Below are 16,725 nucleotides of genomic sequence, written 5' to 3'. Positions count from 1 at the left end.
TGGAAACATTTTGGTCATTATTTCTACAAATATTATTTTCCTGCCCCCCTCCCACTCCTTCTGGGACTCTAATTGCATGTTGGTTAATCTTCTCTGCATTGTGCCTTAGGTCACTGAGATCTATTCACTTTTTTTTAAGTCTTTTCTCTTTGTGCTTCATTTTAAATTGCTTTTATTGCTGTATTTAAAGATCTTTTCTTCTATAGTTTTGTTATTATCCCTTAAACTTTTTAGATTTCAGATACTTGTAATGTCTCTAAATTTTATTTGTTTTCTTTAAAATATTTTTCCCCCTCATTCATGTTTTTTTTCTTTAAATCGTTGGAAATATATAACATATTAATAGCTGCTTTAATGTTCTTATTCACTGATTCTGTCATCGTTGTATTTTCTAGATCCGTTTTTTACTCGCTCACTGTGCTTCTTCTTGTAGGTCCTGTTTTCTAGTTTCTTCCGTTAGTGATTTGAGACATAGTGGTGTTAGTCACAGCTCGTGGTGACTAAGTGCCTGTTGCTGGATTTTGTTGCGGTTCTTTTAAGGTTGTGACACTGTTGTTTGCAGAGCAGATCGGTACTTGTGGCCCTTTCCATCAGTCAGTCAGGCCAGTGGCTCAGTCCTGTCCCACTCCTGCAACCCCATGGACTGCAGCACGCCAGTAGCCCTTTCAGGCTACTTTAAACGTTTCTTCTGTCAGGTCTAGATTGGCTGTTGCTCTCGGGCAAAGTCAGCCTTATTATTCTGGCCTCACTTTTGTAGAGCTTCTGTGAATGACCCTGAGTCTCAGACATGAGGCAAGAGGTAGCATAAGCCTGAGGTCTCTCCACAGTGCCGATAGGGTCTCAGGGATTCCTGGCTCTGTATTAGCTCTGGGAGTTCTTTGACTTACGGCTGTTAAAATCTTGGCCACCTACCTTGTTGAGTTTTAAGGTAGAAATGCACAGTTTGGTATTATGTTAAAGGGTCAGTGAAGATATCTAGAGACTCTTCTTTGCATTCGTCCTTCCTCTGTAGTAGTCTTCCCTGACGATTCTGTCCTCCTCAGACTACCCATTCTCCAGTTTCTGCCTCATTGACTCAGTGAGACTTTTAAGTTCTGTTTGATTTCCCTCCCCTGTGAAATGATATGTGATATGGAAATTGACACCAACTAGAAAGTCTTGGAATATCATGGCTCATTTTGTTTCCCTTTCTCAAGGATCACAGTCTTGAGCTATCTCTTTTCCATGTCTTAAGACAGTTTTAGTTGCATACATTTTGTCCAGTTTTCTAGTGACTTGGTAATTGTACATCCTATAGCGGTGTCATGTCCAGAAGAATACTGGTTTGATTTACGTTCAAATAATGTATTCTGAATATATAATTAAAACATTTTTGTTATATTGGTGTATAGAGAAAACTATAAGAAAACAGCAAAGAATGTGAACAGACATTTACTTTCAGAGATAGAAACCCCATAATTAAATATATGCTAAATCACTAACAATTAGAGATGTTCAGATTAAAATTGGAAATAGAACTGCCATATGACCCAGCAATCCCACTCCTGGGCATACACACCGAGGAAACCAGATCTGAAAGAGACACGTGCACCCCAATGTTCATCGCAGCACTGTTTATAATAGCCAGGACATGGAAGCAACCTAGATGCCCATCAGCAGACGAATGGATAAGGAAGCTGTGGTACATATACACCATGGAATATTACTCAGCCATTAAAAAGAATATATTTGAATCAGTTCTAGTGAGATGGATGAAACTAGAGCCCATTATACAGAGTGAAGTAAGCCAGAAAGATAAAGACCAATACACTATACTAATGCATATATATGGAATTTAAAGATATGGTAACGATAACCCTATATGCAAAACAGGAAAAGAGACACAGATGTACAGAACAGACTTTGGGACTCTGTGGGAGAAGGCGAGGGTGGGATGTTCTGAGAGTATAGCATTGAAACAAGTATACTATCAAGGGTGAAACAGATCACCAGCCCAGGTTGGATGCATGAGACAAGTGCTCAGGGTTGGTACGCTGGGAAGATCCAGAGGGATGGGGTGGGGAGGGAGGCGGAAGTGGGGATTGGGATGGGGAACACATGTAAATCCATAGCTGATTCATGTCAATATATGGCAAAAACCACTATAATATTGTAAAGTAATTAGCCTCCAACTAATAAAAATAAATGGAGAAAAAAATGAAGACCAGAAAAAAAAAAACAATATTGATATGTGATATCAGGAGCATCAAGAATTATAGATTGGATAATAGCAAGTATAAGTGGGGGACAGAGTTATTTTAACCTGTGAGGATGTTCACAAGCCTTTTTTTGATGTCGGTGAACTGTCAACATGTGTGTTTATCTTAGGAGAGTAGCTAGGTAAATGTATTGGATGCAGAGAATAGATTATTATGTAGCAGGTAGAATTAATGCATAGAGTGAAATGGACTTCCCTGGTGGCTCTAGTGGTAAATAACTCGCCTACCAATGCAGGAGACAGAAGAGATGTAGGTTTGATCCCTGGGTCGGGAAGGTCCTCTGGAGGAGGGCATGGCAACCCACTCCAGTATTGTTGCCTGGAGAATCCCATGGACAGAGGGGCCTGATGGGTTATGGACCATAGCCCATAGCCCATAATGGGCTAAGGGTCATGAAGAGTTGGATATGACTGAAGCTACTTAAGCTCATCGAGTTAAATGAATAGATATCAAAAAGCAGGTAGAAAGTGAAAAATAGAATGATATATCTAACCCAGTCAGTTCAGTTGCTTGGTCATGTCTACTCTTTGAGACCCCATGAACTTGAGCATGCCAGGCTTCCCTGTCCATCTCCTACTCCTGGAGCCTGTCATGTTCATCGAGTTGGTGATGCCTTCCAACCATCTCATCCTCTGTCATCCCCTTCTCCTCCTGCCCTCAGTCTTTCCCAGCATCAGGGTCTTTTCCAGTGAGTCAGCTCTTCACATCAGGTGGCCAAAGTATTGGAGTTTCAGCCTCAACATCAGTTCTTCCAATAAATATTCAGGACTGATTTCCTTTAGGATGGACTGGTTGGATCTCCTTGCAGTCCAAGGGACTATCAAGAGTCTTTTCCAACACCACAGTTCAAAAACACCAATTTTTTGGCACTCAGCTTTCTTTATGGGCCAACTCTGACATCCATCCATGATTACTGGAAAAACCATAACCTTGACTAGATGGACCTTTGTTGGAAAAGTAGTCTCTTCTCTTGAATATGCTGTCTAGGTGGATCATAACTTTTCTTCCAAGGAGCAAGTAATTTCATCATTGCAGTCACCACCTGCAGTGATTTTGGAGCCTGAGAAAATAAAGTCTCTCACTCTTTCCACTGTTTCCCCATCTATCTGCCATGAAGTGATGGGACTGGATGCCATGGTCTTTGGTTTTTGAATGTTGAGTTTTAAGCCAGCTTTTTCACTCTCCTCTTTCACTTTCATCAGGAGCCTCTTTAATTCCTCTTGGCTTTCTGCCATAATGTTGTCATGTGCATATCTGAGGTTATTGATATTTCTCCCTGCAGTCTTGATTCCAGCTTATACTTCATCCAGTCTGGCATTTTGCATGATGTAATCTGTATAGAAGTTAAATAAGCAAGGTGACAATATATAGTCTTGACTATATATTGATTATATTTAAAATTAAAGTATAATTTCAGTTCAGTTTAGTTCAGTCGCTCAGTCTTGCCCGACTCTTTGCAGCCCCATGGACTGCAGCACTCCAGGCCATCCTGTCCATCACCAACTTCCGGAGTTCACCCAGACTCATATCCATTGAGTTGATGATGCTTTCCAACCATCTCATCCTCTGTCGTCCCCCTTTCCTCCCACCTTCAATCTTTCTCAGTATCAGGGTCTTTTCCAATGAGTCAGCTCTTCACATCAGGTAGTCAAAGTGTTGGAGTTTCAGTTTCAACATCAGTCCTTCCAATGAACACCCAGGATTGATCTCCTTTAGGATGGACTGGTTGGATCTCCTTGCAGTCCAAGGGACTCTCAAAAGTCTTCTCCAACGCCACAGTTCAAAAGCATGAATTCTTTGGCACTCAGCTTTCTTTATAGTCCAACTCTCACATCTATACATGACTACTGGAAAAATCATAGCCTTAATGAGGTGGACCTTTGTTGTCAAAGTAATGTCTCTGCCTTTTACTATGCTGTCTAGGTTGGTCATAACTTTCCTTCCAAGGAGTAAGCATCTTTTAATTTCATGGCTGCAGTCACCATCTGCAGTGATTTTGGAGCCCCCCAAAATAAATTCTGACACCGTTTCCACTGTTACCCCGTCTATTTGCTATGAAGTGATGGGACCGGATGCCATGATCTTAGTTTTCTGAATGTTGAGCTTTAAGCCAACTTTTTCACTCTCCTCTTTCGCTTTCATCAAGATGCTCTGTAGTTCTTCTTCACTTTCTGCCATAAGGGTGGTGTCATGTGCATATCTGAGGTTATTGACATTTCTCCCGGCTGTCTTGATTCCAGCTTGTGCTTCATCCAACCCAGCATTTCTCATGATGTACTCTGCATATAAGTTAAATAAGCAGGGTGATAATATACAACCTTGACATACTGCTTTTCCTATTTGGAACCAGTCTGTTGTTCCATGTCCAGTTCTGACTGTTGCTTCCTGACCTTCATATAGATTTCTCAAGAACCAGGTCAGGTGGTCTGATATTCCCATCTGTTTCAGAATTATACATAAAACTTAAGTACAGATTATACTTAAAAGATGTTGGGTTAGACATTTATTATCTTATATATATAACCAAACAGCTTTTAAATTTTAAGTATAATCACACAGGTACACATTTTTGAAGGTCGACGTATAAAAAGATTAAGCAGGACTTCCCTCCTTGCGATGTTGGGATCCCACATTCTAAAGAGCAGCTAGTCCTGTGCACTGCAACTATTACGGAAAATCTTACATTCAAAGATCCTACATGATGCCTGATTCAGTCAAGTAAATAAATATTAAAAAACAGATTAAACATGTTGAGGTTAAGAGTATAATTATAGGGGATAGAGGGAAAAAAGTAATGAAGTATTAATCAAACAAGAGCAGGGCTTTGCTTAGTTAATATGTAGCTTTGATATCACATCAATGCAGTGAAAAATCCCTATATTTAACTGTGTGTCTGCCTTTTTGACTATTATTTAAGCATAGATTTTTACGTATGGAACTAGTGTATCAGTGTTTAGAGATATTCTTGAAATATGAACACTAAATTATTTTCTGGGAGGTTTTCCTAGTATACAGCCCCCTAGCAGCATCCGTGGAGTAACGTGCTATTCTTGTGTTCTTTTTAATTGGTTGATAAAAAAGGAAAATTTGAGGAATGATTTCTGTAGATGAAAATGTTACAATATCATATTTTTATTTTTGACTGTAGATTATTTTTGGTAATTTTATTTTAGAATTTAGTTAAAACAATGTGATTATAGTAATTTATTACACTTTTATAATGGAACAGTGTGGGTAATTGAAAATTTCTCGATCAAGCTTAACAATGTCACTTGCCAGTTAACATTTATGTGAAAGATTACCAAACTCTTTTAGTTAGGTTTTTTTTGGCTACCTGGGTGGGTCTTTGCTGCTGTTCGGGGTTTTACCTAGTTGTGGCGAGCAGGGGCTGCGTCCTGCTTGTGGCGAGCAGGCTTCTCAGGCTGGGGAGCCCAGGCTCTCGGGTGTTTGGGCTTCAGTAGTTGTGGTGCGTGGACTCGGTGGTGCACGGGCCTAGCTGCTCTGTGGCCTGTGGCCTCTGCCCAGAGCAGGGATCAAGCCCATGTCTTCTGCATTGGCAGGCAGATTCTTTACCACTGGGCCACCAGGGAAGCCCCTAGACATAATATTCATGATAATTTAGAGCAGCTCCCAGATAAGATGAAGGCAAGACTGTGATTTCATTTGTAGTTTGACAGTGTTTTAAACTTTCAACTTTTAAGAGGCATGCACTACACATTATTCTATTTGCTTGCAAACTGATTTAAATTACTATCTTGTTGTCCTTTGCTTTTCCTTGTTAATGTAAATACATGTTTTTGTTTTAGCTGTTGGTTGTTGAATGTATTAGCGGAGACTTGTGGATCAAAGAGTCATTAATCAAACAAATGTGATGTTACAACTTTTATGCATGCTCCATAGTAGAAACATGTTGTAGAATGAAATGTGGTAGGAAGATTTGATCTGTTTTCAGAGGTCAGGAAAGACTGCCCTGGGAAGTGGCCCGTTAAGATGATCTTAAAGGATGGATGAGATTTATTTAGTTAAGGCAGGGGACGGCTGGGAGTGGGGAATAGTCCTAGAGAGAACGTTTTAAGGAGAATAGTTTGTGCTCAGGCTCTGTTATGGGTAAAAGCCATTATAGGTGGAGTGCAGTTAAGCATCTTTTGGGCCATGTTAAGGAGTCTGGTCTTTTTTTTTTTTAAAGGCAGTGGAAAGCTACTGGAGAGATGTATAAAGTGGAAAGTGTAGTGATTAAAAGCTTGGAGTCTGGAATGAGATTGATTGCTCATCCCACTTACTACCGTATGACCTTGGATATGTTCCTCTGCCTCAAATTCCTCCTTTGTAAAATGGGATGATGATAACCCCTAGTGTGGTTATGAGGCTAAAATATTTTACTGTTTTTAAAATGCCTTTAACAGTGGGACTTGATAAGCATTATTTTTTGGTGAGATTAGAAAGTGTTTTAAAAAGGGGTGAGAGGTTTTGAAAAGGGGATGATGTAGTTTGTAATTTTAAAAGGTCGTTTTTGCTGCAGCCTGTAAGAGCTTTGTGTCAGATGCTACCAGCTCATATTTATCTAGCACCTCCCACAGGACAGTGGCATAGAGTGCACTGTTTATTTCTTTAAGATAGTTGAGAATAACCTTTTTTGGATATTATATATGCTTTTTTAGCTTATGGAGTTATTACATTGTGGTATATTCAAGTATGTCTATGTTAAAAGTATATATCTTTGTTCTGTGGTGAGTAATGTGGTTAATGAATTGCTGGTTATTTTCACAGCCTCCGCATGCTGGGAAGTTGCTCTCTGTGTTAAAGCACATGCCGCAGAAGTATGGTCCTGATGCCTTTTTCAACTTTCCGGGAAAGAGTGCTGCCGTAAGTAGATCTTCATGAGGAAGTCATCTGAAGTTCTTTCCTTTGCCTCCTGCAAGTATGGCCTTACTTGTAAGCACTCTTGACAGGTCCTGTGTTGGGTGAAAACCTCTTTGCACAACCTGACTCAGTCCTTAAAACCATATTGCCTGTTCCTTTTTCCTGGCTGTTTTTGAGGTGAAGAAATAGAGGCTTTAAGAAGTTAAGAAAGCTGCCCATTCACCCCTTGCGGTCTCAATGGAATAAAAACTCCATTGTTTTCAACATAAGCCATGTTTTCTTATGAATTTTTTTCTCTGCATTCTGAAATAGAAATTTATGTATAGCAGTTTCACTTTTATCTTTCTTTAGTGTTATATTTCCTGATTTCTGTTTCTTTTGCACCTGATGTGTAAGTTGAGAGTAACTCTGAGAAACTTTCTAGGCAAGTTTTTCTGACTTGTGAGTTTCCAGATTGTATCAATCTCAGCATTCTTATAAACTGTTAGTCAGTTTACAAGTAAGACAGTTAATGTATGGCAGTAATATCTGTAATGTTTCAAAGTATTACATGATTACATCATATAATGTATATGTGTTATTTTTGGAAGCTTTTTTGCATCCTCTTTATTACATTGGTCTGCCTGTTATAAGCAAGTATTTTGAAGTTATCTTTTATTCATTTTTTATCTTTGTTCTCATAATATCCTGCCTTTTTTGGCGTCTATGTAGCCAGGCAATATCTGCAGAAAGAAGGGCATGTTTTAAAAGAACATTTATGATATTTGAGTGTTGCCCAAACATTGTACAGTTTTCTTTGGAAGATTTCATTGCTCATGTTATTTTTTCTTTCTAATTTTTCCTTAATAGCTATTTTAGATTTGAAGCTTTTCAGAATAGTTTTGCTCACTTGGCATTGAGTTTATCATTTGTCTCCCAGCATAAAAAAGTATTCTTATGAGATAAAAGTATTCTTATTAGAGAAACCTTTCTTAATGCATGTTTTAACTTTATTATTTGTATTTCTTTGAGATTGTTACATGTTTGTTACATTTTGTTGTATGTATCTTGAAATTTGGCCAGTTGAACTACACAGCTTTTGGAGTTTTCAGAGAATAGATGTTTTAAATTTATTCATTGACTCATTTTATTTCACCTTAAACATAGCTTTTAAAGGGAAGTTATTCATGGGTAAATTATTTTTACCAAGCTTTCACATCCTCTACTCTCATGTTTGATTGAGAGAGAACATATGTATACAAAGAGTATGTATTGTTTTTTTCCTTAATACAACATTCATTTTAAATCAGTCTTTTGAAGTCTCAATAGTGTTATTAAATAAATTTGGCTCTATGGTGTTTTTCATGTTTTATGAAATATCTTATAAAAAATTTGTATATTTCATGTCTACCTAAATACATATGTAAAGTGTTATAACAAGAAAAGCTTTTCGTAGGATCTATTTTTTAACAGCTTTATTGAGTTACAATTACCCATATCATACATTTCTGTCATTTAAAGTGTATATACAGTGAATAGTTGTGTTCATCCATTTGTGCAGCCATTATTACAATCAATTTTAGAACATTCTCGTTACCGTCAGAAGAAGCCCTGCACTCGTGAGCAGTCACTGCACATCTCACTCCAGACTCCCTCGCCTGGGCAACCACTGTTCTACTTTTTGTTTCTTTGAATTTGTCTATTTTGGGCAATTCATGCAAATGGAATTATATGATGTCTGGAATTTTGTGATTGGCTTTTTGTACTTAACACTACTGTTTTTAAGATCCATTAATGTTGTAGTATGTATCAGTGCTTCATTCCTTTTATTGACTAATATTCTAATATAAGAATATACCACATTTTGTTTAATTATTTTTTAAGTGTACTTTTTTAGTTGAAGGATAATTGCTTTACAGAATTTTGTTGTTTTCTGTCAAACCTCAGCATGAATCAGCCATAGGTATACATGTTTCCCCTCCAGTTTGAATCTCCCTCCCATCTCCCTCCCCGTCCCACCTAATTATTCTTTAATTAGTGGATATTTGCATTCTGCTTTTTGGAAATGCTCTATGGGCTTTTATTTGCAAGTTTTTATATAGACATGTGTTTTCATTTCTCTTGGAAATGAAGTAGTAGAACTGCTGAGTCATATTGTCTTATGTTCAAACCATTTGAGGTACTCCCATATTGTTTTTCCAAAGTGACTATATTTATTTTATAATCTCATCATCAGTTTAGGAGGTTTCTGGTTTCTCCACTTGCTTACCAACACTTGTTAATGTCCGTCTTTTTGATTACAGCCATCCTAGTCATGTTAACTAACATCTTACTGCGATTTTGATTTGCATTTCCTTAATGACTGATGATGCTGAGCATCATTTCATGTTCTTACTGTCTGCTTGTGTATGTTCTTTGGAGGTGTGTCCATTCAGATATTTTGCCCACTGAAAAACTGTATTTATTTACTATTGGATTTGTGAGAATCCTCTGTATATTCTTCTGGATATAAGTTTCTCATCAGATAAATAATTTTCAGATATTTTCTCCCATTCTCGGGCTGTCACTTTCTTGATAGTATCCTTTAAAACACAAAAGTTTTTAATTTTAATGAAGTCTAGTGTATGTATTTTTTTCTCTTGTGCATAATTAAGAAGAGTTTATCTATCTCAGGGTCATGAAGATTACTCCTATTTTTCCTCATAAAAGTTTTTTGGTTTCAGCTTTTACATTTCACAGGATTGATCTGGGGTTAATATTTTGTGTATCATGTAAGGAAGTGGTCAACTTCATACTCTTACTTGTAAATAAGAGTTTTCTCAGTGCGTTTGTTCATTGAACTATCTAGATACTCTTGTTAAAAATCAAGACCACAAATATAAGGGCTTATTTATGGGCTCTCCTTTCTACTCCGTTGATCTTATCACTATGCCAGTACCCCACAACTTTCAGTACTGTATCTTTGCATTGTAGGTTTTAATTTGGTAGTCTGTGTTATTTAGCAACTTCCCACTATTTACTTTACATGATAGTGTAGATATGTCAGTGCTGTTTTCTTAATCAGTCCCACCCTCATCTTCCCCTGCTGTGTTCACAAGTCCATTCTGTACTATGTTCATCAGTACCATTTTTCTAGATTCCACGTGTATGTGTTAATTTACTATACTTCTTTTTCTCTTTCTGACTTTCTTTACTCTGTTTAAGAGACGATGTGTTCTTTAAGCTCAGTACAAATGACTCAAATTCATTCCTTTTTTATGACTGAGTAATGTTCCATCGTACAACTGTAGTTAGTGGGAAGTTGCTGAATAACACAGGGAGACCAGCCTAGCACTCTGGGATGACTTAGAGGGGTGAAATGGGGGAGGGGAGGGATGTATTTCTAGTTATGACTGATTGGCAGAAACCAACATAATATTGTAAAGCAGTTTTCCACCAATTAAAAAAATAAATTTAAAAAATTGGTGATCTGGATCCTCCAACTTTGTTCTTCTTTTTCAAGTTTGTTTTGGAGATATTAGGGTCCTTGCATTATGTGCTGTGAGTTTTTAAATAAAATTTTAAGCCAAGTGGTAAAATCACCTATACAGTGACTTTTGAATATAACTTTAAAATGTTATAAAAAATGTTATGAATGAATCCTCTTCAGCTTTGTATTTGCTGTTAAAAAATTACATTCTAGGCTTTTTCCTTAACTATTTTCTTTCCTTCTCCATCTTTCTCTACTACCTTATTTAACATTTCAGCAACAAATTTCCTTTGATATCACTACCTATCTCTTCTAATTGGAATCTCTTTGCATATGTTCATTGTAAGAAATGAAGCAGTAAGATTAGTGTGTCAAGCAGATCACTTGGAATGTTTCTGTTTAACTAAATTAACATCATTAATATGTATTTTGAATAATTTAGAAGTTAGTGAAAATCTTTCAGATAAAGAGACTACTTCTGCGTACTTTGATCATGATGTAGACTAATATATAGTAGAAATATATGTAGCATGTAAGGTCTCATTTTCATGATTTCAGTAACAGAATTTTTCATTGTGAGTCACTAACTCAAATTTTTTCCCTTTAGGCTATTGCATTACCTCCTATAGCCAAATGGCCATACCAGAATGGTTTTACATTTCATACCTGGCTTAGAATGGATCCTGTAAATAACATCAATGTGGATAAAGATAAACCATATTTGTATTGGTATGTATTTCTGTAACTTAGTGTTGTTACTTTATTTTGAAAAATGAGAAGAATGTTTGGAGATGAAATGAAAACTTATTTTTTATAGTTTCAGAACCAGTAAAGGTCTTGGTTATTCTGCTCACTTTGTTGGGGGATGTTTAATTATAACATCAATAAAGTCAAAAGGAAAAGGCTTTCAACACTGTGTGAAATTTGATTTCAAGCCACAAAAGGTATGTGATCTTACTGTGTCATAGTTATGTTACCAACTGTTCTAACCTTCAGAATGCTGTGGTAGATCATAACTCTGTTCTTAAGCTGGTTCAGAAAATGAGGTGTAAATTGCTGGACAGTTGTTAACCTCTCTGGATTTGGACAATGAAAAGAGTGAATATTTAGCTATTTCTAGAGTTTACAGGGAAATACAAGTGGAAAAATATGTATTTGCTTTTCTACCTTAAAATTCAGAAGTTAATGAATGGTTTATTAACAAAACGAACATCTATATGTAGATCAGTAAATAGATAAATATGACAAAATGTTGACAGTTGTGGGATGGTGAGAGAGTTTCTATTAAACTTTTTACCTTTGAAAAATTTTCATAATGAAAAGTTAGAAAAATAATTTCATGGGTAAGCCATTATTTGTTGAGAGCATTCCCTTGAATCAATATTGTTCCAGGGGTAGAATATTTAATTTAATAAAAGTAGTCTTATTTTACTTTTAGATTTCACTGTAATTTAGCATTTGAATTTTGCTTGTTTTTATCAATGTGGTTGAATTGTTGGAAACATCATTATCTTTATTTTTTTTTAAACTGTTTTGCTTATCCAGTGGTATATGGTAACTATAGTGCACATTTATAACCGGTGGAAGAACAGTGAGCTTCGATGTTATGTGAACGGTGAACTTGCTTCCTATGGAGAGATAACATGGTTTGTCAACACGAGTGATGTAAGTAGTTTGAGAAAGCGACATTGAAATAAGAAAAATATATTTTACATTGAATATAAATTTTATAACACTGCAGTGGTGGATTTTTTATAATTGTAGTTTGGCTAACAGTTTATTAAGAGAGTGGAAATGTGCTAATGTGTCACATCAGATATTACTCAGTCCTTGTTATAAACTTCTGGATAGGGTAGAGGCAACGATTCGTAGGTAACAGTGAGTATATCCTCAGAGTACTTGTGTCATTGGTCCATTGATCAAATTAAACCTCGGAGCTTTACTGCAGGGTTCTGGTCATTTTTATGAATGAGTTAGGTGAAGTCAGCTTACAAATTTTCCATTTAATTCATAGCTGCTATAGATAACTATTTTTTTAAATAATATTTTCAAGATTCAAAAAGAGATCCATAGGTTAGAATTATATTCAAAATGTTCTCCCTGCCTCCCACTTTACATTTTTAATAGAAACCTTGAAAAATTACAGATCAGGAAAATGAATACAAACTTGTAACACCCATTCACCATTAACTCCTATTATCCTAATCTACCCATATTTACATATTTTGAAATGCTAACCTTAAGAGCTTGGGTTGTTAGACTTAGGTTTGAATCCCTTCCTGATTATATGACTTAATTTATTAGGCCTAAGTTTTCTCTTTTGTGTGAGTGTGTTCAGTCGCTCAGTTCTGTCTGATTTTTTGCGACCCCCTGAACTGTAGCCTGCCTACACAGGCTCCTCTGTCCATGGAATTTTCCAGGCAAGAATACTGGAATGGGTTGCCATTTCCTATTCTAGGGGATCTTCCCAACCCAGGTATTGAACCCATGTCTCCTGCAACTCCTGTGTTGCAGGTGATTATTGCTGTGCCCATGGGAAGCCCTTTGCTCCACCTAAATAGGGTGTAAAATAGTACCTATCTCAGAATATCAATTAAATGAGCTGCTGTTCAGAAATCCATTAGAAGAGTGACTTATAGAGAATAAGAGCTCATAAGTGTTAACTCTTAATTTTTTTAAAATTAGAAATCAAATATGTATATTGCCTTTCAACCTGTTTTTTTTTTCCCTTACATTAATCTTTGCTGAGCATTGCAGCCATTGTAATAAATACCTTTATTTTACTTTCTATAACCTTGCAAGATAAGTCCTATTGTAATCTTTGCAGGTGAAACTGAGCACAGAGAGGTTAAGGGAATTTGCCAAAATCAGCAGCATGGGAATCAGTTATTTGATCTAGGTGGTTTGTCTTCATTATCCAAGTGTTAAAAACTTTTTATATTCCTTAATGTCAACATACACATATTTTCAACAGCCTTCCTAATAGTTTCATGGTATAAAATCCTTTTAGATAGATATCAAGTTATTTCTTTTCCTTCTTATTGTATAGATGTAAAGATATGTGTGATCTCTGTAACCTGGATGTTAATAAGAAATTTTTTATGTAAATAAGAAGAGCATACACCTGTTTTTCTGAATTTACACGTTCCTTTTGAGAGATTGCATCTACTCCCATGACTTAACCCATTATTTGTATCTGGGTGTCTACAAAAACCATCTTTATAGTCTTAGCTTCTAACCATAGGGAACCGTGTTGGCAATTGCCTCTTCACCCATATCAGTTTACAGAAAAGAGACATTCATTTCATGGCTCAAAGTTAGATCCTGATTTCGCTGGTTGCTCCAAAGCCTGCTCTTCTGTCTGGTTCTTTGGTTGACCAAGTATGAACCTGCAGAGTCCATGATGATTTTTCTGACTCCATTTCCTACATCCATTTTGTCATCAAGTTTTGTCTGTTGTACTTTGGAGAACTTGTCTTTTTTTCTGTGATGTCTTTCCTGATCTCTACACCAAATGGAAATGAATTAAGTGAAATGTTAAATGAAATTTTAATCTAATCAGATTATATTTTAGAAAGGACAAAACATTTATACTAGTATAGGTTGTTATTAATTCTGGAGGAGACAATTTTTTTTTGTTTTTTCTCTAATAAAATTTTCTGTTTTCTTTCACAGACCTTTGACAAGTGTTTCCTGGGCTCATCAGAAACAGCAGATGCTAACAGGGTATTCTGTGGTCAGATGACTGCAGTTTACCTTTTCAGTGAAGCTCTTAACGCCGCTCAGATTTTTGCTATTTATCAGTTGGGCCTGGGATATAAGGTACTTTACTTGATGTTCACTGCTTAATCAGTGTTAGTTGAGCTTGATTTATAGATGAGTGATGCATGTGGCAGCTTACAACGAGGATTAATAAACTGTATGTGAGAACAACCAAGGGTACCATAAGGAAATCTCAGGAGTCCAAAGCACATTTTAACGTTTTACGGGAAGCATAATATCCTTGCTATATATGGGGCACTGTGCAGACTACTAGCTCAGTTTCAACTTTAGCTTATGCTGCATTTCCTTTGTTGTTACCATATTTTTGAAGCGCTAAGTTTTTAATAGTTGCTGTGATAAAAAGCAAGGCCAAATTTCTCTGTTACTCCAGGTATCTCTTGACTTCCTATTTTTGCATTCCAGTCTTCTATGATGAAAAGGGCATCTTTTTTGGGTGTTAGTTCTAGAAGGTATTGTAGGTCTTGTAGAACCGTTCAACTTCAGCTTCTTCAGCATTACTGGTCGGGGCATAGACTTGGATTACTGTGATAGTGAATGGTTTGCTTTGGAAATGAACAGAGATCATTGTCATTTTTGAGACTGCACGGAAGTACTGCATTTTGGACTCTTGCTGACTGTGAGGGCTACTCCATTTCTTCTAAGGGATTGTTGCTCACAATAGTAGATATAATCATCTGAATTAAATTCGCCCATTCCAGTTCATTTTAGTTCGCTGATTCCTAGAATGTCCATGTTCACTCTTGCCATCTCCTGTTTGACCACTTCCAATTTGCCTTGATTCATGGACCTAACATTCCAGGTTCCTATGCAATATTGCTCTGTACAGCATCGGACCTTGCTTCCATCACCAGTCACATCCACAGCTGGGTGTTGTTTTTGCTTTGTCTCCGTCTCTTCATTCTTTCTGGAGTTACTTCTCCACTGATCTCCAGTAGCATATTTGGCACCTACCGACCTGGGGAGTTCATCTTTCAGTGTCGTATCTTTTTGCCTTTTCATACTGTTCATGGGATTCTCAAGGCAGAATACTGAATTGGTTTACCATTCCCTTCTCCAGTGGACCATGTTTTGTCAGGTCTATGATTTAGTGTTTCACTTATTTCTACTATTGGTTTGTTGTTGGTTTTTTTTTTTGTTTTTTTTAAATGTTCTTTCCATTTTTATGTATTTTGCTTTTTTTCCCAATGAGTGGCTTTGTGACTAAATTTTTTTAATCAAAAATGAATCCCTTTATGTCTTTCCATCTTGTAATAAGGGTAGATATCAGTGACATGTTGGTCTTTTTCCTTCCCCATCTTGGATATACTTAAATTGCTCTGCAGACTAGGAAGGGAAGAGAGTGAAAGATAAAAGACATTATGAGGGGAATAAAGAGAAGAGGAGAGAAGCCTAGAAGAGACAGGTCTGGGAGGTCTACCCATGTTGTAGGATGCATTAGTATTTCATTCCTTTTTTTCCATAAATTATATTGTGTAGGTGTATCACATTTTGTTTATTCATTTGTTAGTTGATGGACATTGGACTGTGTCCATCTTTTGACTGTTATGAATAATGCTGCTGTGAACCCTTCTGTACGAGCTTTTATGTGCACACACGTTTTTATTTTTCTTGGGTTTGGTCCTAGAGTGGACTTGGTAACTCTACATTTAACTTTGAGAAACTTTTAGACTGCTTTCCAACATGGCCACATGATTTTACATTCTCTTAGCTATGTATGAGGATTTTGATTTCATCATATTCTCTCCAACAACTGTTATTATCTGACTCTTAAAGCCATTTTAGTGAGTTTGAAATGCTGTCCCATTGTGGTTTGGTTTTGATTTGCTGTTTGCTCATGACTAATTATGTTGAATGTATTTTTGTGTGCTTATATGCTACTCTATGTCTTATTTTGAGAAATGTTTATTCACATCCTTTGCCCTTTTAAAAACTGAGCTGCCTTTTTATTTCTCAAGTTTTAAGAGGTTTTTAAAAAAATATTTAATTGTGGTAAAATACACATGAAACTTACCACTTTAAGTCTTAGGCCTAGTGTTAAGTAGTTTTACATTGTGCAACCTAGCTGCAGAACTCTTCAATCTGTAAAACTGAAACTCTGTATTCATTGAACAAGAATCCACATTTCTCTTTTCCTTAGTCTCAGTTTTTAGAGTTTTAAAAATATATTTTAGAAACAAATACACTGGCAGATTAATGATTTGCCAGTGTTGTCTCCCATTCTGTGGCTTGTCTAGCCACTTCCCTGTTGTTTTTCTTTGAAGCACAGTTTCACTTTGATGAAATCCAGTTTGTCTGTATTTTGTCTTATTATTTGTGCTTTGGTGTCATATCTGAAAACCTATTTCCTAATTCAAGTTCATGAAGATTTACTCCTAA

General features: G+C 36.5%; 1 protein-coding gene across 3 annotated transcripts in view; it reads left to right on the top strand.

The window, feature by feature from the left end:
• LRBA (LPS responsive beige-like anchor protein) overlaps positions 1-16,725 on the top strand; it is a 719,345-nt gene that overhangs the window by 80,245 nt on the left and 622,375 nt on the right. For all 3 annotated transcript variants that reach the window (XM_065905003.1, XM_065905001.1, XM_065905002.1), the window contains exons 5-9: positions 7,026-7,121; positions 11,174-11,295; positions 11,384-11,510; positions 12,112-12,231; positions 14,242-14,388. In XM_065905003.1, the coding sequence (XP_065761075.1) occupies positions 7,026-7,121; positions 11,174-11,295; positions 11,384-11,510; positions 12,112-12,231; positions 14,242-14,388 (612 nt within the window). The remainder of the gene's footprint in view (positions 1-7,025; positions 7,122-11,173; positions 11,296-11,383; positions 11,511-12,111; positions 12,232-14,241; positions 14,389-16,725) is intronic.

The sequence above is a fragment of the Muntiacus reevesi genome, chromosome 13 (genome assembly GCF_963930625.1).
Source record: "Muntiacus reevesi chromosome 13, mMunRee1.1, whole genome shotgun sequence".
Lineage (NCBI taxonomy): Eukaryota > Metazoa > Chordata > Mammalia > Artiodactyla > Cervidae > Muntiacus > Muntiacus reevesi.
Note: the sequence above shows the minus strand (reverse complement) of the source record. Positions and strands in the feature narration are given on the sequence as shown.